Below are 25,814 nucleotides of genomic sequence, written 5' to 3'. Positions count from 1 at the left end.
AATCCAGGCTTCGGACATCCGAGCGACTCTTCGGAAGACCCTTCAGACGTCTGTAAACTTCCGATGAAATTAGAGTTCTCGTGTTTGTTAAGTATATATGTTCGGGCGCCCGACTCGGACGTCTGAACACCCCTTTGGGAGTCCAAATATGTCTCTTTAGGTGTCTGACTCGCGGGCTGGGTTTTCTTGCGAGAAATCCAATTTCTTACCCGATTTCGCATAAACCTTGGGGAGGTTTATCTTTCTCGTTTGACCTTCCGATCCGCGCAAGGTTGGATCCAATGGACTCTGTTCGACGAAAGGAGTCCATCTAACCCAATTACGCACATCGAAACTCATTGGGCGGAGATCAAAAGGGAAAATCAAGTTTTAGGTCAAAAGCTGCAAAAATCCATATTTTAAAGCCAGGATAGATTGATCTTGAATTCTTTGGGGTTCCATATCAAGATGATCCGCAAGGAATCCGAGATCAACCTCGTAGGTCGTTCTAACCACGATTTTTTTTTTTCTGAATGGCAAATGAGAATTCTTTAAAACGAAAGAGACCGAGGGGGTCCCTAAAGGTACAACAAAAAATAAAAAAGTGGGTCCCGAGAACATGCTCCAACAAACAAAAATATTACAGAGATAAAAAGACTAGGGAGGAAGATAATCGAATAACTCGATTCTTTCCCTTGGGACTCCCTCTCTAGCAAGTTTAGCAGCTTCTCCATTCAATGACCGCCTAATGTGGTTGAAGGAGATCGAGGAAGATCCCATTCTATCCTGCATCTCGTCAAAAAATGCGGCGAATCTCCAAGGTGCACTATAGGAATCTCTAAGCCACATAATGACATTTAGAGAATCCCCCGCCACCACCAGCCTATTCAAATCTTCATTCTGTAGCAACTTAATCCCGTGGTGAATGGCACGAACTTCCGTCTTATTGGCATCTGCCACCCCTATCGGCCCACTAAATGCCCATATTACTACCCCTTTTTCGTTTCTCAATAATCCTCCAATACCTGAAGTCCCCGGGTTTCCCATACTCGATCCATCAAAATTAACTTTAAGAATCCCTTGGGAGGGAGGAGACCAAACTTGAATGATTTTGGGTTCATTACTAGATGCGTAGCATATCTCTTTCCACCCATGCCACATCATTAGCCGATACAAATCTGAAACACTCTAAGGTTATCACCCAGGATATGGTTAAAGCAATCACCTTATTGAACATAAACTGAGCTTCCTTAGTGAATCCCTTAAAAACCCTAGCATTTCGTTCCTTCCATAGTATCCAAATTGTAGCTAGGAAAGACACTTGCGAAAGTATTTTGCCTTTCCTCTTCCATGGTGCCATTGCCCAACTTTCAAACAGGTCCAAAAATGTTTCCGGGAACACCCATGCAATTCCAAATCTGCTCAAGAATCTACCCCATACCTCTCTAGCCACTTTACAGTGTACTAGGTGGTGATCCACGGATTCCCCTGCCTTGATACATAGGGCATAACAATCGATAAGCAACATTTTCCTCCGTCTAAGGAAGTCGATGGTTTCTATTCTGTTAAGGATTGTCGTCCACCCAAACACACATACCCTCGACGGTGCTTGAATGTTCCACACTTTGGCTACTTTGGAGGAACTGGGGCAAGGTAGAAGATGGTGATAGAAGGATTTTACCGAGAATTCCCCACCTGAGTTCCAGACCCAAATTCTTTTATCTTCCCCATCCAACTTAATATAACATCTTTCGAATGTTTGCAGAAGCCTACCTACCACTTCCAACTCCCTATCAAAAAAGTTCCTTCTGAACGCCGGACACCGTACCACGCTGTTATCTGTTCGTCTAAAACAATCTTTTACCATAACCTCCTTATCCGATGCTAAAGCAAACAATTGCGGAAAAGACTCTTTCAAAGGTATATCCTAAGAAGCACGGGTACTCTCCGGAGGCCCACGTACACGTGTCGTGTGCGGGTGCTCTTGGGTACTCTTTGGGTGCGTACCGGGTGCGCACCCAAACAACAAATAAAACAAAAATCCAGTTTGGGGGTTTGGGTACATATCGGGTGCGCATGTGTGCGCACCTGGTTCGAATTAAATCCAAAATTACAGATTTACAATAGAGGGGCTGTCCCAATTAACACAGGGGGTGAATATATCAAAATATCTATAAGATATATAAGGAAATGATATCAACACTCCAATGTTTTGATATCACACTCAACTAGCTTGTCTTTTAGTATTTAAAAGGCGGTCAACAGGTTATTACACACACACACACACACACAAAAAAAAAGCTCTCACAAGCCCATTAAATACTAAAAGACAAGCAATGAGAGCGTGGATATCAAAACAGTGAAGTGCTGATATCATTTCCCTATATATATATATATCTCTCTGTGTGTGTGTATGTACACACACACACACACACACACACACATATATATATATATATATATATATATATATATATATATATATATATATATATATATATATAGGGAAATGATAAATGCGCCCCTTCTCATCACTTGGGCACCCAGCTGCATTGTACGTGGCTATGTTGCATGGATTCTTTGCCCCCCTATGCTGAATTCGTGTTGACACGTCTCCGCATCCGAATCGTACATGGATTCACGTGGGACACACCCGGATTCTTGTCGTAGCCGTGTCCTGCACGAATCCTGTTTTTTTCGGGTGAATCCGATTCATCGTTGTCTCTTTTGAAATGCGAATCCTGTATATTTTCCCTTTAAACGTATTTTCTTCTTAACTTTTTTTTTATATGAAAGCACAATCCGTACTCTTATAATAAAAACCATAGCGCCTCGACCCTCGAACATCGACCCCTGTCCTCTTTCGAGTCTCTTAATACAAAACTTGCCTCAACCCTCTACCCTCAACATTTTCATGAATATATATGCACTCGCGCGCGCGCACACACACACACACATATATATTTATTTAAATTTTAAATTTTGGAAAATTTATTTTATTTAAAAATTACCGAATTCGAATCCTACTTCTGGGTGTTTGCTGAATCCGACACCTCAAATCCGTGTCGGATCCCGACACGCGAATCCGAATCCATGCCACACTTGTACATGGCAATCAGGTCACTTCAAATGTGCAGTCATATATACACTGTAGCTGGGTGTCCGAAGTGATGAGAAGGGGTGCATTCATCATTTCCCTATATATATATATATATATATATATCCCATAATTAAAAACCTAACAACCTAGAAGTAATATTAGATTTTGGAGATGTTATTGCTATTTGATTGTCCTCCAATTAAATTGTTTGAATTCTTTAACAAAAGTATTTAATTTTTAATTTTTATAAATATATAATAAAATATAAAAATATATTATATTCAGCGTACCCCCAACGTACCCGTATCCTATTTTTTTTAAAAATCACGTATCCGTGTACCCGTATCGTGTCGTACCCGCACCCTGTACCCGTATCCGTGCTTCATTGGGTATGTCTATGCACCACTTGTCCAGCAAAAATCTAACTATGTCCCCAGCGTATAACCTAAATTTCACCCCTTCCAAAAACTTTGCATTGACACATCAGATCCCGCCGTATAGTTTTCCCTTGCTTTCTAAACTTATCCTCCATTTCCCAGTGTCCTTTACAGGAGCCATATTTGACTTCGATTGCTTTCGCCCACAAGCTGTGACCCTCTTCCCCAAATCTCCATAACCACTTCCCTAGAAGAGCTTGGTTTGTTTCCTTTATGCATCTGATTCCTAGGCCGCCAGCCTTGATGGGTTTACATACTTCCTCCCAACTAACCAACGAAATTCCTTTTTAATCATTCGCCCCTCCCCATAGAAAGAGTCTCTCTATTTTTTCCATTCTCAAAATGATGCTCATGGGACATTTGAAGACCGATAACTGGTAAATAGGAATGTTGTCCAAGACTGCCGTAATCAAGGTGAGTCCACCCCTCCCCATTTGAAACCAAATTCCTCTTCCAAGTTTCAAGTCTCTTCTCCACTCTATCAACGATGGTTTCCCAACTTTTTTTCTTTGGATTACCTACTCTGAGAGGCAACCCAAGGTAGTAGACGGAAGGGTGTCAATCCCATACCCCATCACACCTGCCAAACCCCTAAGGGTCTCAATCTGAATATTAAAGCCGAAAACACTTGATTTGTAAAAGTTCGTTCTTTGCCCCGTGATCATTTCATAGTATCTATTGATAGCTTTTAAGTTCACCACTTTGAGTAGATCCCGGGAACTAAAAAACAAATTGTCATCTGCATATTGCAAATGAGACACCTCAAGTTGACCTTCGCCAACTTCAAAACCCTTGATTAGACCTTCTTCTTTTCCTTTATCTAATAATATGCTTAAAGTTTCTGCTACAATCACCAATAGGAAAGGAAAAAGAGGATCGCCTTGTCTCAAGCCTCTAGAAGATTTAAAGAACCCTTCTGGAGATCCATTTACCATCACAAAAAACCATGCTAAAGAAATACAACTCCACATCCAAGACCTCCATTTCTGGCCAAAGCCCTTACGACGAAGCAGGTAATCTAGATAACTCCATTCCACTCTGTCGTAGGCTTTCTGCATGTCTAGTTTACACACAATTCCTTCCTTACCCATCTTAGCATAGAAGTCAATAGTCTCATTAGCAAGCAAGGAACAATCCACAATCTGCCTCTCACTTATAAATGCACATTGAGTAGGAGACAGGAGCTTCGGCAGCACCCTTTTTAATCTCTCTGCTAAAACCTTGGCTAACACCTTGTATAAATAACCAACCAGGCTAATTGGCCTAAAATAAGAGATATTCAGTCCACCCTTAACTTTTGGCACCAAGGTGATGAATGCGGCGAATGTTCCCTTATCCAATTCCAACCCCTGATAGAATTCTTCAAAGAAAGTCATAATATCCTCTTTGACATAACCCCAACACTCCTGAAAGAATGCCAAACAAAACCCATATGGACCTGGGGCTTTTTGTCTCTCCCTAGCGAGAATACCCCTCTCTATTTCCTCTTCTATGAAAGTGTGTTCTAAAGAAAGTCTATCCTCATCCGACATGCAAGTAAAGATCACCCCCTCCGGAACCGGACACACCATCCTTTTCAGAGGAGTACATGCCCTGTAAATAGTCAATTATTTCCTTGGAAATTCCCCCCTTATTATCAACAATCTCTTCATTTACTTGCACTGCTTCAATCCGATTTCCTCTTCTCCGCACACTCGCCATAGCATGAAAATACGTAGTGTTTTTATCTCCATCTTTCAACCATTTCACCCTTGACTTCTGCCTCCAAGATATCTCTTCTTGAAGCATAAATCGATTATGCTCTTCCTTTAAATGACCAACTTCCTCTATTTCCTCTACACTAGCTTCCCCAACTTCCTCCTTCTCAACTATTGCTTTAATCCGAGATAATATCCACTCTTTTCTCAAAGATGAGTCCTCCTCCCTTTCCAGCTTCCACTTCCTGAGCTTCTTCTTAACATACCGAAGTTTAGAGCCAATGACCACATTTGCCGGCCCGTGCACCTTGTGTTCCACCCACTAAGCTCCCAATTTTTCATTCATTTTGGGGAACTCTAACCAAGCAATGTTGAATCTGAAAGGAATAGGGCCCCACGATTCAATCCTGGGGAAAAGGATAGGGCAATGGTCTGAGACAGAGTTAGGGAGCGCCATTTGACAAATATCGTGAAAGCTCCCCATCCATTTAGGACAGATTAGAAATCTGTCTAGTCTGCTGTGACTTTCATTTCTTGACCACGTAAATTGGGCACCCAATAGGGGAAGGTCAATGAGTTCCTTCGAAGCAATGAAATCCGCAAAAGCCTCCATATTATGACTATAGTGATTGCACCCCACTCTTTCCTTCACAAATCTAATCTCATTAAAATCACCACCAATGCACCAGGGAAAATCCCACCTAGTGCTAACCTTCTCCAATTCCACCCATATTGGCTTTCTTTCTTCTCTTAGAACCGGACCATACACTCCGGAGAATGTCCACAGCGAGATATCACTAATATTCTTTAGAACTACGGAAAGACATATTCTTTAGAACTATGGAAAGAGTAAAACTGCCACACCATGAATCAATAAGCTCCCATTTTGCCGCATTCCAAACAATCAGGATTACTCCCGATGCACCCACCGCGTCCAAAGCTACGAACTCCCAATTGCCACTAACACCCAGACCCTTAACTGCGGCTCTATTGACTGACGACCATTTGGTTTCCTGAAGACATAAAATATCCGAGCTATGCTTACGGACCACTTCCTTAACTTGGGCTTTCTTGTTAAGGCCGATCAAGAATCTTCATTTTTCCTTCGATATACATTTAGTCTTCCCCTTGGGTGTACTTCTAGTACCCCCGCTTTTTTTGCTTTCCGCTCAATGAGCACAAAGATGACCCTTCATAGTTAATATCAGATTTCAGTTGAGCCAACTCCCCATCATTCTCACGATTAAACGTCAAAATCTCCCCTTTTCAATTACTCTAATCATCTATTAGGGTTCTATAATTCTTAAAAATCACATTGGAGTGTGGATCTTACGTCAATTGCATTTTCCAATCCCTGATCTTGATCTTCTCCTCCATACACACGATTTCCACTCCCTTGGGCTGAACAAAACGTTTAGGGTTTGGTTTAGTCTCCAAAAACCCTTAAAGTTGTATTTATAGGCTTCTTAAAAGAGCCTAATCAAAGACTCATACTATAGGACAAAAATGGCATATATATATATATATATATATATATATATATAGAGGAATAAGATTGTGCGCTCGACCACACCAAACTTAGGTGCGGTCGAGGGCCCAAAACTCATGTGGGCCCACATTGTTAGGATGATCCAAAGCATTTATTTGCAAGGCCCTTACATAGATAGGGTGTGTACAAAAAATCAGCTCCATAGGATCATCCTAACCCATCCAAAAGTGGAGGGCAAAATGGACAGACACCGTTTGCCACAAATCTGCCCATTTTTGCCCTCCACTTTTGGATGGGTTAGGATGATCCAATGGAGCTGATTTTTTGAACACGCCCTAGCTATGATGGGGCCTTGCAAATGAATGGTTTTGATCACCACAAAAAATGTGGGACCCATGTGTTTGGGCCCTCGACCGCATATAACCTTATATGCGGTCGACCGCACACTCCTTTTCCTCATATGTGTGTATATATATATATATATATATATATATATATATATATATATATATATATATATATATATATATATAGAGAAAACGGTTCCTACACATATGTGTAGATAAGTTATCTACACACTACCTTAAAATACAGTGGGGGCCACATTATTTGGGTGATCCAAACCATTCATTTTTAAGGCCCTCACATAGATAGGGTGTCCACAAAAAATCAGATCCATAGGATCATCCTAACCATTCAAACTGTGGAGGCAAAAAGTGGACTAATTTGTGAAGGTTTAAAGACATCCATTTTACCTCCACAAATCGTAGGGTTGGGATGATCCTATCGATCTGATTTTTTGTAGACACCCTATCTATGTGAGGGCCTTTAAAATGGATGGCTTGGATCACCCAATCAATGTGGGCCCCCACTGTATTTTAAGCTAGTGTGTAGATAACTTATCTACACATATGTGTAGGAACCGTTCTCTCTCTCTCTCTCTATATATATATATATATATATATATATATATATATATATATGTGTGTGTGTGTGTGTGTGTGTGTGTGTGTGTGTGTGTGTTTTTTTTTTTATTAGTTTCCCAAATCTTGCTAACTTTAATTCCCTAATAATTCTCTATTATTCTAATCTCCTACTTCTTGTTTCTATCTTTTAGTTTAGCCTAGAATGTAATCTTCCTCTTTTTTTGTCTATTTAAGTAAATAAAGATTTACTTTATTTTATGGGGCCCACAAAGTGGCGCCCAAAAACAATTTGGGAGAGAACATGCCGTGCGCAAGCTCCCTTCTTGGGAGTTGTGCACGACTGAGAGTTTTTGGGGATTTGGCAAATCTCCTAAATTTTAGTATTTTTTGCATATCTCCCTCCTATATTTCCTCTTTTCTATTATTATTTAATTACTTATCACTTTCCTTGTTTTTAGGTATTTCTTCCCATTTTAATGTGGTTTTATCAAATCTTTTGGTTATTTTGATGTTTTTAAGAATCACAAGGTTTGTTAACTACCCAAGTGGGCCCACTAAAAGGAACGAGAATGTGGATGAGTGGCATGCGCACACTCCCAATTTGAGAGTATGGTGCGCATCCCAAATTGGGTCGATGCTCAAATTTCTCAACTATAAAAATTCACACCCCCAAACTTTTGGGCGGATACTCAAAATTCTCAACTATAAAAATTCGCACCCCCAAACTTTTGGGTGGATGCTCAAAATTGGAGGGGTTACAACTTATATAACTCATAATTATATTTATGTAATTTATTGGAAGTATGAGCAAGGTCTCATCACTAACATTGATAATTTGATGGTTAGTGCTTATCGAAGAGTATGCTTAAATTGGTATGAGTACTTGAACTGATTTTGAGTATGCTTAAATTGGTATAATTACTTGAACTGACTTTCTTTTTGCTTTTGTTTATGTGTTTTCCCGTTAATATTCTATCCTATTTCATGAGATTGTAGCTTATAACTGAGAAATTAAAGTCAGTTTGTCTTTTTAATGTCTATTACATGAATATTTTGTCCGAAACTTTCATGCCTCCACTGTTAAACACTTTACTTTTTATTCCTTCGGATATTATATTTCAATCCCCTGATTTGCAAGTTAGTATTTTCCAGTCTTCCTAACTTATGAAGATGCATTTTTACTTTGTTTTGTCACTTTCCTGAAATAATCAAAATGCTAGAGTTGCCATTTTCTTTCAATGTGTGTTCTTTATATAGGTTTGGCAGTCGGAAATCTTGAGATGGCATTTTGTTTTGTCCCCCTTGCTTCTGTTTGGCAAAGGATTTGTATATTTTTTCTATTTATGTTGCCTAATAATAGTCTAGTTAGATGTCATGCTTTGTTGTGATAATCAGAAAGATTGTGTTATATTTTTTTAAATGGAGGTTCAATTTCCTTTGTACACTCTGAAATATAAACACCCCCCTCCTGATAGGCTGTTTTGCATCTTCAACATCGCTTGGGGCAATGTATTCCGACAAACCCTTCCCTTTCTGTGGAGTACGAAAACATGCAATGCCAACTGAGGGAGTTTTACAGCATATACGTGGATGAAGGTATATATGCAGGCTCTTATATTCATGTTTTTCAAATTGTGTGCATATGAAAGTTAAAGATATTTGTTTGGCGGCTTATTTAGTCATCAAAATTCTTTTTGCAGGAGCAATACGTTATGGCCCTTTTATAAAACTCCCTAAAGATTGCCAGGAACTTGCCATTTGTTCCCTATATTATTTCTCTTTTATGGATTCATTGTTGCTCGAGTCATTAACCTGTTGCTGCCTATGTGAGTTTTATTGCATTTGTTTTGTATAAAAACAGAAATATTCAGGGCATCTTGCGCGTTACCATTTCTTAAATATAGTAACTAATCAGATGATTTGTTCTGTATCAGGCAATCTGTTGTTTGCATCTTACTATAAATACATGTTAAGGTTGTTTTATTATGGATAATTATTATTGAGATACACAACCACTTGATTTATGAATACAAAATCCTTCAAGACGAAGGCTCACAAAATTCTTTTGTTTTTATTGTCTGTTATTTGTTCTTGAGCTTCTATCATTTGTACAAGTTTCGATCTTGTTGCTTTTGCTATTACCAGACCATTGCACCATATTTGTTAGTTATGTGCGTGGTTGTTAGAATCATGATTTAAAGTGGAGAACTATATGTTTCTGGTTCAATTGAGTTTTAACTTGTTCTGGAGCAACAAGTTAACTTGCAGATGGAGCAGAATCGTGTAAGATATGGTTAATTGTACGATTCCATGGATAAACCATATAATGTTCAAAACTAAACTAAGTTCTCATTTCTTTTTTGCAGTTTTCCTACTCCTGTTTATATTTGTTGCAAGAGATTGAGAAAAGAGAAAAGTGAGTTAGGCTGTCTCCCCCTCACTGATTTATTTATATACTGAAAGAACCGTACATTTACTAAAATGCCCATAGGCTTATTCTAACACTCCCCCTCAAGCTGGAATGTATAAGTTATACATTCCTAGCTTGCTACAAATGTCACTCAGCTTTGGTTTTGTGAACATATCAGCCAACTGTTCTGTAGAACGAGTAAATATAGCACATTATCTTCCCTTTCTGGATTCTCTGACGAATGAAATGACAGTCGACTTCAATATGCTTTGTTCGCTCATGGAAGACTGGATTTGTTGCAATGTAGATGGCTGCCTTGTTGTCACAATATAACTGTGAAGGCGAAGGAAACACAATGCCAATCGCAGATAGAAGTGACTTCAACCAAATAATCTCTGTAGTAGTATGCGCCATGGCTATGTATTCTGCCTCAGCACTTGATTTTGCAATGACGTCCTGCTTTTTACTTTTCCATGAAATCAGGATACCTCCCACAAAGGTACAATACCCAGTAGTTGATCTCCTATCAGCAGGAGATCCAGCCCAATCAACATCTGAGAACCCCTCAATTTGCGTATGACTATGTCGTTTGAATAATAAGCCCTTTCCTGGTGCACTCTTCAGATATTTGAGAATTTTAACTACTGCATTCCAATGTGAAGTACGAGGAGAGGTCATGTACTGATTGACCACCCCAATGGCATAGGATATATCAGGACGAGTAACAGTAAGGTATATGAGTTTGCTTACAAGCCTTCTATACCTACCAGGATCCTTCAACAAATCACCCTCGTCTGGAACTAGTTTTACATTGGGATCCATGGGTGCAGACACATGTTTCACACCAAGATTTCATGTTTCCTCTAACAAATCCAAAACCAAGGTTTTAAATCTCGGTTTCGGTTTCGGTTTCGGTCATCAGCGAAACCGAAACGTTTCGGTTTCGGTACGAAATTTCAGACGAAATCTTGTTAAAATTTCACAAAAATTTCAGGTGAAATTTTGTACTTCACTGAAACGTTTCACCAAAATTTCCTAAATTCTATCGAAATTTCCAAAATTTTCACCGAAATGAAACGTTTCGAACCAAATTTCCGAAACGTTTCGGCGAAGTTTGGTACTTTTCCGACTCAATGTGAATTTCGTTTCGTTTTCCACCGAACCTGAAATATTTCGGCCGAAATGAAATTTAAAACCATGTCCAAAAAATACTTTCTCTGTGATAGAGATAAACCACTAGAGGAGTATGCGACTTCTATCCCAAGGAAATATCTGAGATGTCCCAAGTCCTTTGTAGCGAACTCTTTTTGCAAGGAGGTCTTCAGTTTCCGAATTCCCCCTGAGTTACCCGCTGTAATAATGATGTCATCGACGTATACAATCAACATAATGCATCCTGCTGAGGACTGATAACTGAATACTGAGTGATCCACGACACATTATTTGAGACCAAACCTCATAACTGCCTTACTAGATCTGCCAAACCATGCACGTGGAGACTGCTTCAACCCATATAATGATTTCTTGAGGCGACAGACTGATGAGGACAACTCCCCCTGAGCAACATAACCTGAAGGTTGCTCCATATACACCTCTTCAAGGAGGTCGCCATGCAGAAAATCATTCTTCACAATTAACTGGTGAAGATGCCATCCATTATTGACTGCAAGGGACAACAGAACCCAAACGGAAGGTATATTTGCTACTGGAGAAAATGTCTCATTGTAATCAACTCTAAAAGTCTGAGTGTACCCCTTAGCAACAAGACGAGCCTTCAGTCGCTCAACAGTTCCGTCAGGTAAATATTTAATGGAGAACTCCCAACGGCAACTAACAGGCCGAGCACCAATAGGGAGAGAAACCAGATCCCATGTGTGGTTAGAATGTAGAGCACCCATCTCAAGGTTCACGGCAGCTCGCCAACCTGGGTGTTTGAGAGCCTCATCCAAAGACTGTGGTAACACAACTGAAGACATAGAGAGCACAAAACTTTTGAAAGCAGGTGTTAGACGATCATAAGAAATAAACTGAGAGATAGGATGAGCAGTAGAGTGGGAACGAGTATGCGAATCAATAGGAGAGTCAGAGACAACTACAAGAGAAGATGAGGTGGATACCTGAGTGGAGGGTAAGGGAATCTCCGCCTGTGAAGGCAATTTGTCCGGTTGAGGCTACCGTGCTTGCTGCAGACGACGTTGATATTGAAACTTGATAGGCTGAGGGTCTACTTTGGGAACACATAAGTCAACCTGACCAAGGGGCAGTCAGAAGTGGATGGTAAAGGTGCAGGAGCACTTTCTGGAATGACAAGAAGAGAAATGGAGACCTCAGGCACCGAACTGCTGGAGGTAGGGACAAAAGTAGAACCGAAGAAGGGTTCAGACTCAAAGAATGTAACATCCGCCGAGACAAACCACCTACGCAGATGTGGATTGTAGCATTGATATCCTTTCTGGGTACGAGAGTAGCCCAGAAAGACACATCATTCGGACCAAGGATCAAGTTTATCGCGGCCAGCACCTAAATGATGCACAAAGCAGACGCAGCCAAAGACACGGGGCGTAAGGGGGAAAGGCTCTTGCTGGGGGTATAATGTGCAAAATAGAGAAGCACCATTCAGTACAGAGGACGGAAGGCGATTAGCCAGAAAACAGGCAGCAAGAACAGCTTTTCCCCAAAAAAATTTAGGGACCTGCATTTGAAACAGTAGAGAACGTGCCACCTCAAAGGAGATAACGCAATTTCCTTTCGGCAACACCATTCTGTTGCGAGGTGTATGCACATGGGGTTTGATGTATAATACCGTGGGAGGAGAGGTAGTCCTGGAAACTATGAGTAGTAGATAAAAATTCACGAGCGTTAGCTGTACAAAGACATTTGAGATTAGAACCAAATTGATTATTTATTTCAGCATGAAAGGTTTGAAATGCAGAAAAGACCTGAGAGCGGTCCTTCAAAAGATACACCTATGTCATACGTGAGTAATCATCAATAAAGACAATAAAATACTTGAATCCATTATTTGACGCGACCATAGAAGGTCTCCATACATTATAATGAACCAACTGAAACATACTATCGACTCGACTAATAACCTGGGAAGGGAAAGACACTCTATGATGCTTCCCGAGCTCACATGACGTACATTGAAAAGGGGAAACAGAAGCAGGAACTAAAGATGTCTGCCAGAGGTGCTGAAGAGATGGGTGACCAAGGCGACAGTTCCACTGAAAGGCATCCACGAAACTATGTAAAGCAGTAGACGGCGGACTGCAGTCAAGGTGATAAAGTCCATCAACCTCACGACCCAATCCAATCGTCCTCCCAGTTGAAAGATCCTGAAATACACAATAAGAAGGAAAAGATGAGATAGAGCAAGCAAGATGCTTCGTAAGTTGACTGACGAAAGTAAACTGAAAGGGGATCTTAGGACACACAAGACAGATGATAGGGGTAGATGAGGTGAAGGACAAGTGGTGCCAATACCAGTAATGGGAGTGGTGGAACCATCAGCTAGAGTAATCGACTGAAAATTAGATGGAAATGATCGAAAAGAAGAAAGCTGAGACGAGTTACCAGTCATATGATTTGAGGCTCCAGAGTCAATGATCCAGGACCCTGAGCTAGAGAGTAAAGTCGTGGGTGAACTACCTGGCTGAGCAAAGTCTGCAGTGGGATGAGAGGAGCTCTGTTGTAGCCGTCGCTGTAACTCCTCATAATCTGCCCTTGTAAAACTGAAGGACTCATCAGCAGGGGTAGAACCAGGAGCTCTGGGGAAAGTAAAGTCGTGGGTGAACTACCTGGCTGAGCAAAGTCTGCAGTGGGATGAGAGGAGCTCTGTTGTAGCCGTCGCTGTAACTCCTCATAATCTGCCCTTGTAAAACTGAAGGACTCATCAGCAGGGGTAGAACCAGGAGCTCTGGGGAAAGAACCTCCTCCTCTAGGTGGGCGAGAACCACCACAACCATCATATGCTGCGAGAGCCCAACTATCAGAGGGAAGCCGTGATGGGGGCTCACTAAGGCACTGCTGGGCACGAGAATAAGTCCCTTGTAACGACGGAATGGTGCCGGATCCGAGAATCTCCTGACGTAGATGGCTAAACTCCGGGCCTAGGCTCTCCAGGTAGTGTACCACTCGGATTTGTTCTCGCTGCCGTTGGAGAACATTAACATCAGAAGTGAGTGGCATGAAGATGTCAAGCTGCTGAAAGAGGGAAATGAACTGTCCATAGTGAGTCTCAAGAGACATGTCACCCCGACGCAGACGCATCCACTCCGAATAGGTGTTACAGATACGGGTGAGGTTCTTAACTCCAGAATAGGTCACAACAGTGTGATCCCATATCTCCTTGGCAGTCAGAAGGAGTATCATGGTGTAGGAAATTGCAGGTGTCATGCTCTGCTAGAGAAGGCTACGAATCAAGGCATCTTCTTGTTCCCAGCGAGTATACGAAGGGTCTTTTGGCGGACGGGGATCCTGACGAAGGAAACTGACCTTACCTCGTCCAAGGAGGTATGTCTCAACCGCAACTTTCCAGGGAAGTAGTTGGTGCCATCAAACTTGGCAATGTTCAACTGTGGGTAAGAGCCCTCCACAGGTGCCAAGTTAGAAGAAGAAGAGGAAGAGGTAGCCAAAGGTGGGGGAGGGGCACGGACCTCTGTGGTCATGCCAAGAGAAGGATCCACAATGACAGAGGGATCCATAAGGACAACAAATGACGAGAGAACTGAAGATACCCACAACCAATGGCTACAAAGAGAGGAAAAAGGAGTGATGGACATGACAACTAATCAAGTTGATGGCTCATATAGGGGCGTCACGGGCCAAGAACAAGAGAGGAGATGGAGCCATAGCAATGACGGGACGAAGTTGCGAAGAGAAAGTGATGGGAACGGATTTAGCTCAGCACATGAGGATGTAAGGAAGACAAAATAGTGAAAAAACAGGGTTAGAATGGATGAGATAGAAGTATAGAGAAAGGGACAATGGACAGATGTAGGAATACGAGATTTGGGAGCGGACAAGAAGAGGCTAGTGGTGGGGAAGGAACCAAAGAGAGAGGGGGGGGGGGGGGGGGGAGTGGTGTCGCGGTGGTGAGGGGGAACAAGGGGTGGTGGGAAGGGGGATGGGGTTTCAGTGGGTTGAGGGGAGGGTGCTGATGGAAGAAGATGAAGGGATGGGGTTCGTGGAGATAGAATTAGGGGAGGGTTTAGGTTTGGAGATGAAGAAGATGGAGGCTGATGGAAGTCCCTAGCGATCAGAAACCCTAGGGCTCTGATACCATGTTGCAAGAGATTGAGAAAAGAGAAAAGTGAGTTAGTGCTGTCTCCCCCTCACTGCTTTATTTATATACTGAAAGAATGATACAATTACTAAAATGCCCATAGGCTTATTCTAACAATATTTTATTCTAATAAAAGCTTGTGTTAGCATATTTGTATCCCTCATGTTGGTACTGACACTAATTTCACCATATTGAGAGAGCGGGAGTTCACATTTTGGGTTTCAGGGTGGAAAATGGCCACTTGGGAACTCCAATATCTCTGGAACTCTCTGTTGGGTCCCAAATCCATTTTTTCAAGGGCCATCCGTGGTTAAGGTAGAGATTGGAAGCTCTGATTCAATTAAATTTTTTGCAGCCTGTTCGTCCGTGCTCATGTACCTCTTTGGTACATGATGGTTTTTGGTGGATGATGATTCACGGATAGAAGGAGTCACTATCATGCTGTAATACTATAGTGTATAATGTCTGATAACTATGACTTACACATCTTGATTTCTACTTGCATGAATATGATATACTCAACTCAACTCAACTAAGCCTTTATCCCAAACTAGTTGGGGTTGGCTAATGAATCCTTTAGAAAATTTTCATGACGAAGGTGAAAGGATCTACCCGGCTCAAATTGACTAAGTCTAATCCTGACACTGGTTGGGTTCGTCTACATGGATCATTTTCTTCCATTCTCTCATATCCAAGGTCATGCTCTCTGTTTTGTTCCTAGCCATCAAGTCTTTCCTCACTGTATCTACCAAGTTGTTTGTCTACTTCAAGATGATATGAAATTGTAAAATGGTAACTATATATTTTCTTTTGAATATTTACCCAAAATGTCATTAAATAGTTAGAAAATGATGGATTTGATATACTTCTCAAAAGATGTTTCTTGTTTATATACTTTTTTTTTAAATTTTTAATTAATTTGACCAAACCAGTATTATTCAGGATTTGATTATGAGTATATTGATATATTCAGTTAAAAGAGCTTAGAGAATCTAACCAAGAGAAGAGAGGAAGGTGGAAGAAGAAAGGAGAGAAAAGAAGAGAGGAGAGAAAAGAAGGTAAGAGAATAGGGGAGGGTTGTCGTGTGGTTGTATTGTGCACAACCCCCGACCATCTATTTATTCAAATCGTGGAGGGGGTGGGGGGAGCCCACTTAATGCAAATGGGCCCCACACTCACTTGACCATCACTTAAGTTGTAACTCAAGTGCTGGCTATGTAATTCACATATATACCTTGCGTAAGTCTTTAACATTACAATGTATATTCCCCACCACATTACAATACACCGTGCCCAACTTGGAGCAAAAATGTCCACCATGCTCAACTTGCGAAGAATGTATAATAGTCACTCTTACATGATAGTCTCTTTGGTTTCAGCCATAAGATTTTTAAAAATTGTAGGAGGCATAACCTTCTTTGGGATAATACCAAAATCATCAAGAGCCAACCGCTGCCAATACGAGCACTCTGAAGATGGAGAAACTGGCCTTGCAAGCATGTTGCCCCAAGTCGTAATCGTGCTTTTAAATTTCCACTGAAACCAACGCGAAACGACCGAAATGGTTCTATTTCCTTCTCCATCGAAACAAAATCTCAATGAATGCGTTCCATTTCATTATTTCCATTGAAATTCGAACGAAATTTGACCGAAATGGTTGAAACGACAAAAAATGGAAAGATGTTCTAATCTACAGCGTATAAAACTATTTTTCAACATATGAAGTTTCAAACTGAAACTCGCTGCAGCTTCCGTTGTCGTCGCCGGTGTCGTCAACGGTTGCTGCAACAGTCGTGGGGAGGTGAGGGGAGCGATTGCTGTGAGAAGGGAAAGAGGAGACAAAAAAAGGAAATGAATTTTTTTGAGTAAGGTGATCCACTATAATATACTAAACATGTTCATTTGCCATTGCCATTCATTTTTTCCGAAGAAAACGTTTTCTATAGAAAATATTTACTAGAATTTTTTCTATAGTTTTTACTTTTTACGAAGGTCCTGTTTGGACTGCAAGATTTTTCTGGAAAAGTTTGGAAGTTTCCATGGAAACTTTTATGGAAAACCCTAAAATGTTTGTTTTATGGAAAGTGTTTGATTTGTTTTTACTTAGGCACTGTTTTTCAATTTGGAACTTTTTAGGTTTTTACCAAAGCTCTATGTTTTTTTTTTTGAAAGATGACATATTTCATTAATACTGAGATAGCATTCCGGACCAATAGTCCCAGCCTGCCATACAAAATTTTACAGTGAATTGGGGCGGGCATTCCCGGAATCTATTCAGAGATAAACAAAAAAACATTTACAATGGATTGTAAACACTCCTATTCTCTATTCTGTGGATTGCATCCTTCAGATCTTTCTTAGCAGCATTTGCATCTATCATCTGTATCATCGTCACAGAAGCCAAACCACCCAAACCCCATAAAAAACTAGCAATCTTCACAGGAACACCAGGCCACCCAAACCAAAGCTTTAGCACTGCCTACCCACAACCAGACTATGCTGCACCCTTCTCCAGTTCCTCCAGGATGTGCTGGAGGAGGAAGTCCGGCATTTCGATGAGTAATTCCTTCGGAACCCGTTCCAAACGACTAGGGAGTCTTCAGTTGGCAATCCTTTCTTCCACTTGACGGATGCCTACCACCTTATTAGCTTCCCAATTAAGCCTCCTCTCAGCCCTTTCTTCCGCCAACAGAATTTTGAAGAAAGGGTGTTTAAAAAGCGGAGAGTGGGTGTCTCTAAACTCGCATGACCCAGTGAGGCTGTAAAAGGTAAAAGGGCAATCCTGAGCATCTAATTTAAAGATTTTCCACTGCTTGCGAATGAGGTCTTCAGCAACCTCTTTGGGCGTTGGATCCATGATCAGGGCCCTTTCTTCATCATACTCCATCGAATTTATCCTCCTGAGGATATTTTAATCATGGTCTCCGTGAATAAACGCCTCATTCCTTCAAAGAAAGCAGAAGGATTACTGGAGTTACCTTGATTCTCCGTTTCTAAAAGATATCTTGGTCGAACAAAGTTGGAAGCGCCCAGAAAACCTAAAAAAACCAAAGAGACTCCTTAAGCTACTCACTATTCTTCACGATGCGAAACTTATAATGCCAAACAACCAATCTGTGACCTTACAGCTTCCCTTTCCTCGAAAACCAAAATAATTATTCATTTTCGCAGTACGGTTAATGTGGCCCACCTCAAGACTAAATGGGACAAACCATACCAAAAGCAGGGCCTACTCTGGACACAGAAGATAAAGGTAGAAAATGCTACAATTTTATATCTTACCCCTAACGGGAAGCAATTCAAGCGCTCTGGGATAAAACCAGGACCCATGGCTACAGGCTTACCTATAGACGGGACCTATCCTACGAATCTTCGAATAAGGTTTTAAGAGCTTCAACAATCTGCTGAATGTCTTACTTGATCTTGGTTTAGGAACCAAGATATTCTAAAGAATATTCTAAAGGAAACTTTCTTGTGATGTTGACCCCTTGGCAATAGGATTCAAGCTATCGTAAGAGCCGCCAGGGGCACGATAACCAAAGCCTTTCTTGGCTCTAGTACGAGGACAAAACATGATGGAATTGGTGAAACGTGAAGCCAGCGAAACGAATTTCCTCCTAATGGCAGGGAATTTGGGTTTAGATTTCTCGGGACTCACCAACATATCAGAGTGGTCCGAAAGCTTCTCTTCAGGTCCCATCACACCATTCTCAAGACAAGCCAACGGTACATTCAAGGGCATCCCAATATGAGGATTTGAATTTGAATTCCCTACGGGGCCCACCGGCTCCTCAGGCAAAGGCCTTATACACGCCGGGGGCCGAATCGCCGGCGAAGGAGGACCCGGTCCAGTGATGACGGAATTAACATTTTCCTTCGAAAGATTGACCCCAATGGTATAGGTCTTGTCTAGAATTTTGATAACACAGGAATTAGGGAGAAGCTTAGAAGCACGAAGCGGGGGCGGGAGCGGGGAAGCGTGGGGGTCTAAAAGAGTCTAAGGTTGGGAGCGCTATGGGAGCGCCTATGTAATATTTATGGTGGGCCTCAACAACTGATGGTTTAGAACTTTGAGCTAGGTGGGCCCTACTAAAAAAGAATGTGTGCACATACATACAGACACCATATAGAAGTATTTATTAGAAAATTCGTTAGGTCTCGTATTGTTTGAAGATCCAAACCGTTCATTTATCGGGTCTTGATGTAAATAGGCATTTCCCAAAAAATAATCTCCATAAGAAGATCCTACCCCTTCGATTTGTTGAGGTTTATATATATGGTATCGTTGTTTGTCTACACATTGGATCGTTAGGATCGTCCTATGGAGAAGATTTTATGGGCAAGGCCTATTTTTGTCGAGGACCAACTAATGAATGGTTGCATTGCTCATAGTTCTAAACCATTCAATTGTTGGGCCCCATCAAGGTTTTGTGTTGAGATAGAGAGAGTACTGATTATGCGAACTTATCACCACCCTTAAAATAAGCCGTGAATGGTTGGGATTAGAAAATTTGTTTTTAAGTTAGACTAATCTCAGTCATTCACACGAAAGTAGATGGCTGAGATTATAATAATAGATGTGATTCATTTATTTTTGCAATTCCCAAATGCCTATAATACATTATTATTTAATAAGTATGTTTAAAAAATAATGAGTGCCCTTATCAAATTAAGGGAGTGCCAAAAATCATTCTTAAAAGGAGGAGGAGAAATGGAACTAATATTTTATTCGAACCATAAAGAGGAAAGAGATTAGGAAATCAAGAAGGTAAGTGACATATTCGGCCCCTTTTTTTACTAGGGACAGCCCCCTCTAGTGCAAAATTGTAGTCATAAATACACTATAGGGGGCTGTCCCAACTAAACAAAGGGGCTAAAATATCATTTCCCAATAAAAAATTCAAGAACAGCACCTTCAACGAGGGGGCTTTATTGCATTTACGAAAACACCCTTTTCCAGAAATTTCTATTTTCATTTATGGAGAAGGTAACATGTTATTGTTATACATGTACCTGGCTTTTTAGGAAATGTAAAAATGAAAGAACCCTAGCTTTTTAGGAAATGTAAAATTGAAAGAACCCTAAACTACATGGCCGCCATTAACTCGTTGGGAATAGGCGAGGCGTTGGGAAGAGACGGAAGGGGCTTTCGTTTGCAGTGGGGAGGATTCAATCGCCTTCCTTCGAGCAATCTGAGTTTTGGAGCACCATCTGTGATGAAGATTCAATAACCTTCTGCAGAACATCTAAACATAAGAGATTTTGAGCTCCAAAAGGTCAGATTCTTCACTGATCTACCCAAGTCTTTTGTTTTTAGTTTCTCTCTATTTCTTTTTTGAAAAATCTTTCATAAGCTCTAGGTTTTTTCTTTTTGTGTTTCTTTTCTATTCCGAGCTTTTTTGTTCCGAGCTCTATTTGGGGCCGCGGTCCTTAGTCGCTCCTTAGGGAGGAGCGCGGAATCGCGGTTCTCACACGGGAGTGGCACCCATGTGCACGATTCCTGCTTCTAAGGGGAAAAGCCAGCGGGGGGCTAAAATTTTGGCCGAGACATAACTCATACAATTCTGGTGGTTGTCCTCCATCTTGGTTCCTACCACCTTACCGAAGAGATCCCCTAGCGTTTCCACCGTTGAAACAGCCCAAGCATGCAATGGGATACCTTAAAAATGAACCCAAAGAGCTTCCTCTCCTTGAATAAATTCCTTTTTCCATGGTGAGAGGGAAAATAAATGGTTATCCAAGGCCGCAGGTCCCTTAGCAAGAGTCTGTACTGCCTGTAATTCCGAATCAAACATAAAACGAATTTCATTTTTCGCCAACAAAGGACAGGGTAAAGATGGGGTTTCCCAGGAGACTTGTGCCCATTTCCAGAGCTCATGCAGGGTTTCATTATGGTTTTTCTTTTTCCCTATCAAGCAGGCTCTTAGGGAACCTATTTGCACATTCACTTCCCTACCCGAGATAGATAAGAGCGGAACCTCTGAGTTCTGGTGGCGGTAAATTTTACCTGAATCAGGTCAAGAACCGTCTTCGCCACCCTTAAGATCAGCCCTAGATGGTGAACCGAGGCAAGGAACCCATTTTGAGTGAGTTCTGGTCCTATGACACCATCGACAATCATTCCGCCATTTAAAGTTAAGGTATTGGCAGGGAGGGCAGAACCATACTCCAGATCTATTATCTCGATCAGGCCTAGATCTCCTTAAAGGTCTCTCCTCCCCTCCCCAAGGTGTGAAGGATTCAATCTAGCTTGTGGGCATCTTCTACAGTTAATCCTCTAGCCAAAGTTATGGTAGCGACAAAGTAGGCATTGCCAATCCTGCTAAATCCGCTCCTTTTTCATATTCTTTCCCTCTATTTGTAAAAGAAGGCTTTTGCAGGAACACAAAATAAAGCTCTGTTTTTCATCCATTGATTTATTACATTTATAGATAAATTGTCATTCGGATGTAAATGGTGCAAATGGTGGTGTCAATACCAATTGCAAAGGTAGAAAAACATTTAATTTTTTTTCTGTCATCCTTTGTGTCATTTCAATGTGAAAAGTCGCATGAATTTCAAATTTCAAAATCTAAGCATCATACAAATGATGAATCTCTGACCAAGCTTAAAAAAGGAAAATGTTTTTTTATAAGCTATTTTACTTTGCATTTGATTTCATTCCATTTCATTAATGTTGATAATGATATTTGGTAGGCAGTATCGTTGGGCTGCCCAACAAAGTAAAAGTATGGGATGTCAAATCGGCATAGGACCAATACCACCTTGTAAATGTATGAGGTATTGACACAGAGTTGGGCTCCTTGGAGGGATGACTGTTCATTGTACATTCTTATATTTCATTACATTGTACTTCTTCATTGTCTTTATTGTTCCAGACATGTGCGACAATGCATTTCACTAGGTGTTCGATGTGATTAAGCTTTTATGGATGACTTTTTTTTTATGTGATGGTTTCTAAATATATTTTTGTGCTTATTCTAGCTTTTCCCAAAGTTTTATCTTAAATTTCATCTCATCATTTGCATGGGATTTGTTAGTGTCCATCGCAGAAGGCATTTTGCGGATGGAATGTTGCATGTGACAGCAGCCACATGAGATGATTTAAATGAATAAGACAAAATCTGCTGAGAAGTGTGCCCATATGGCTGCTCTACGTGCGATGGACCTTCCAAGCGAAATGCCTTCTGCGATGGACGCTATCAAATCCCCATTTGCATATGTTTTCATACGTTTCCATGATTTTACAAGATTTCAACCTAAATTTCCAAGCGAAACTGAAATTTTTCCGTTTCTGTGCTGAAAAATACCGAAATTGAAATTTTAAACCTTGGTCGTAATTGCCCTAGCCATCATATTTGATGTTTTAGAAGCACCTTCCATATGCTGCTTACATGTCTCCATCTAAATTTGATAGCTAATAAAAGATGGAATAACCTTCAATAAGAAGCCAAACGTCAAGTTTTTCCTCACGGCTCAAAGTGTTGAAAAAGCCTTGTGGTTATTGGTTGATTTTGAATAAAAGGGACATTTAACATATAAGCAAAATGACTCCATAAATCTCTTGCTAAATCATTTTCAACAAACAAATGATTAAAAGCCTTCTTCTCCTCACAGCAATTACATTTGGACATACTAGGAATAAACATATCGTTAATCCTACTGTCTATAGGAATTGTTCTTACCAAGGTTCTCATTCTTTAGTGAAAGCAACTTACCTTCGTTGGTATGTCAATCCATATAAACTTTGGCCAGATATTTTGCGACAGTACTACAAACCACATTCCAAGCAAATCTAGTTGAATAATAACCATAGGTATTAGAAATCCAAACCAATCTGTCACTCTTGGAAGGAATCTTCAGTATTGTAGCTTTCATACTATCAATAACCCCGTGCTTCTTTTTTAGTTATGTGAATTAGTTCTTCATCAAGAGGGCGAGCCTTGGCGCAACGGTAAGGTTGCTCCATTGTGACATGGTGGTCACGGGTTTGAGTCACGCAAACAACCTCTCTGCAAAGTAGGGGTAAGGCTGCGTACATCTAGCCTCCCCAGACCCCGGAATGGCGGGAGGCTCGTGCACTGGGTCGCCCTTTTTTTTGAATCAGTTCTTCATCAAATCCAAAGGTAAGAAAAATAGCCCTTCTCTAGGCTAGACGTTTTACCTGTTTTTTCCCAAACTGTTCTGCTCTAGCCAAGGAAATATTTGAAAATAGGCTTACTGAGACCTTTTTTTGAATGGTAAGAATAAATTTCATTAAAAGAAAAAGACCGAGGGGGTCTTAATAATGAAACAAGAGTCATAAGAAAAAAGAGAGAACGACCCTAGTAGGGGCAAGATACACCTGAACCCGAAGGAGACAAGACTCAAGTGGGTAGAAAAACAAACTCCACCTCCGCCCTCGGTGGAGCAGAATAGGCTTACTGAGCCTATTCTGCTCAAGGAAAGAGTAGATCCTTCTCTAAGAAGAATAGACCCTTGTCTAGGGAAGACTTTCTTGTCTGAGAAAGACCGTTTTTACTTGTCCCCAAACTGACGTCAAAATTTTTTTAGTTATGGTAATCGCCTCTTCTTCAGATCCAAATGGAAGAAAAATATACCCTTTGCTAAGGAAGACTTTTGACCTGTTTTCCCGAACTGATCATCCCCAGGCAAGGAAATAGTCAAAATCTGGCTTACTAATCCTGAATTTAGTGAGGCTCGTGTGGAAGTCCAATTCTGCTAGTCTGTCCTTAGGGATGCAAAGAGCATCCACATCGTTGAGAGACACAATGTAATGGCTGAAGCTTAAGGACTTAGGACCATGATGCAATGACTGGGATTTGGGGCAAATTTTTAGACATGATTTTTTTTTTCAAAATTCCAAAATCCGAATCGCTACGCCAAAATGGGAAACAACTAAACAATTCTATTCTATTAACAGAATGTCTATTACATGATTTATCTCAACCCCAAAAGAAATCCTATGAGTACTCTCCCATCCTAAGTGCCGCCTAGACCTGTTCATTGGCAAAGGCTCCTTCAATTTCCTCACCTACAAAGTTTGGAAAATAATCTAAGTCAAACAGCAAGCTCATGTGACTGGCTTAGATAATAAAAGTGACAAGAATGAAAATTTGCATTATAAATGTGTTTCTCATGGCATTCACATGTGATAAGAAAAAGCAATAAGATTTATAAGATTTATTGCTAAGGATAAATAATATCAATAAGCATGTGAGAATGCCAAGGGAATATACTAAAGATGGCAAATCATGAAATCATATTAGAGAGCCTCAATCATACAAAGTAGAGACAGGTAAACTACGAGAAATATCATGTCATCTTGACGAGGTATATGGGTCATATCTATCTCCTCATAAGTATATACACGATGGAAATCATCACAAACCCGTCGGTAAATGGCTTCACGTAGCTCTATAGCCTTCTCATACTATAGCACGAGGCGTAATATTAATAATAAAAAAAACATCGTGTATATAGATTATGGCCTAAAAATAAAAAATCCTACCATAGGAAATTCTACGGGGATAATTAGTTAATTCAATGACATAGGTGCAAAAAGAATGTGAATAATCATAGGAAACAAAAATTATAATTGTAACTAATATTATAAAAGTCAGTCGTCACTTGCCTTGAAATTGAAGTCTAGGTGATCGCACATAGTCCTGACACACTGATTTGAAGATGAGGATCTTGAGGTCCAAATTTAATAATTAGCTTGGTGTTAATTTCTTTCGGTCTTATGTTAAAGTTATTTAATATATGCCTATTATTGTCTTATGATATGTATTTTTATTTATTTGTTCAACCACTCTCTTTGTGGTCCCAAAAATCATATTTTCCGTACGCTAAAATATATTTATTTTCATCAAAATACTCTGAATATCTGCAACTAAATCAGCCCTAATAATTATAAAAATCTGCGACTAATCACGAAATAAAACTACGAAAACCAGCACTTAATCATGCACTAAAAACCATAGAAATCTGCACTTATTAATCCCTAAAGACTGAAAAATCAGCACCTATTTATGTGCTTAAATACTCAAAATCAGCACCGATTTAAGGATTTAAAACAGTGAAAATCAGCAAATAATTAGGGTATAAAATGGTAAAAATTAGAAAATTTTATGGTACTAAACTCTTTAAAATCAGCATGTAAAGAGAGGTGATAAAACTTTCTTTAAATCACCCGTGTGGGTTAAAACATATATAAACAAATCCTCCAACACTTTAAAATAGATTTAGAAATAGTTTCACATAAGAAAATTAGGATTTCTACATTAAAAAGCCTAAAAAGAAAATAAAAAACTCTTTTCTTGATTTAAAAGAAATCAAGATCCATGTGAAATACATTTAAAATCCTAACTTGAACAACCAAAAACACTAAAAGCAAAAACACATCAATTTTACACCCAAAAATATAAAAAATAGGTTTTCGTTCACTTATTCGAAGACGAAAAACCAATAGCTTTTCTCCTTTCTT

General features: G+C 40.3%; 1 protein-coding gene across 6 annotated transcripts in view; it reads left to right on the top strand.

Annotated features, from left to right (window-relative positions):
• LOC143853523 (uncharacterized) overlaps positions 1 to 25,814 on the top strand; it is an 87,114-nt gene that overhangs the window by 41,203 nt on the left and 20,097 nt on the right. For 5 of the 6 annotated variants that reach the window (XR_013237158.1, XM_077363323.1, XM_077363321.1 and 2 more), the window contains exons 13-14: positions 9,104 to 9,224; positions 9,329 to 9,454. Coding sequence is in view for 5 of the 6 variants with exons in the window: in XM_077363323.1 (XP_077219438.1) it covers positions 9,104 to 9,224; positions 9,329 to 9,454 (247 nt within the window). In the remaining variant the exon portion in view is untranslated. The remainder of the gene's footprint in view (positions 1 to 9,103; positions 9,225 to 9,328; positions 9,455 to 25,814) is intronic. The other variant, XM_077363326.1, reaches the window with a different exon arrangement.

Source organism: Tasmannia lanceolata, unplaced genomic scaffold (genome assembly GCF_043159265.1).
Source record: "Tasmannia lanceolata isolate RefF3 unplaced genomic scaffold, GAP_Taslan_0.1 ptg000019l, whole genome shotgun sequence".
Classification (NCBI taxonomy): Eukaryota; Viridiplantae; Streptophyta; class Magnoliopsida; order Canellales; family Winteraceae; genus Tasmannia; species Tasmannia lanceolata.
This window is presented reverse-complemented; position numbering and strand designations above follow the sequence as displayed.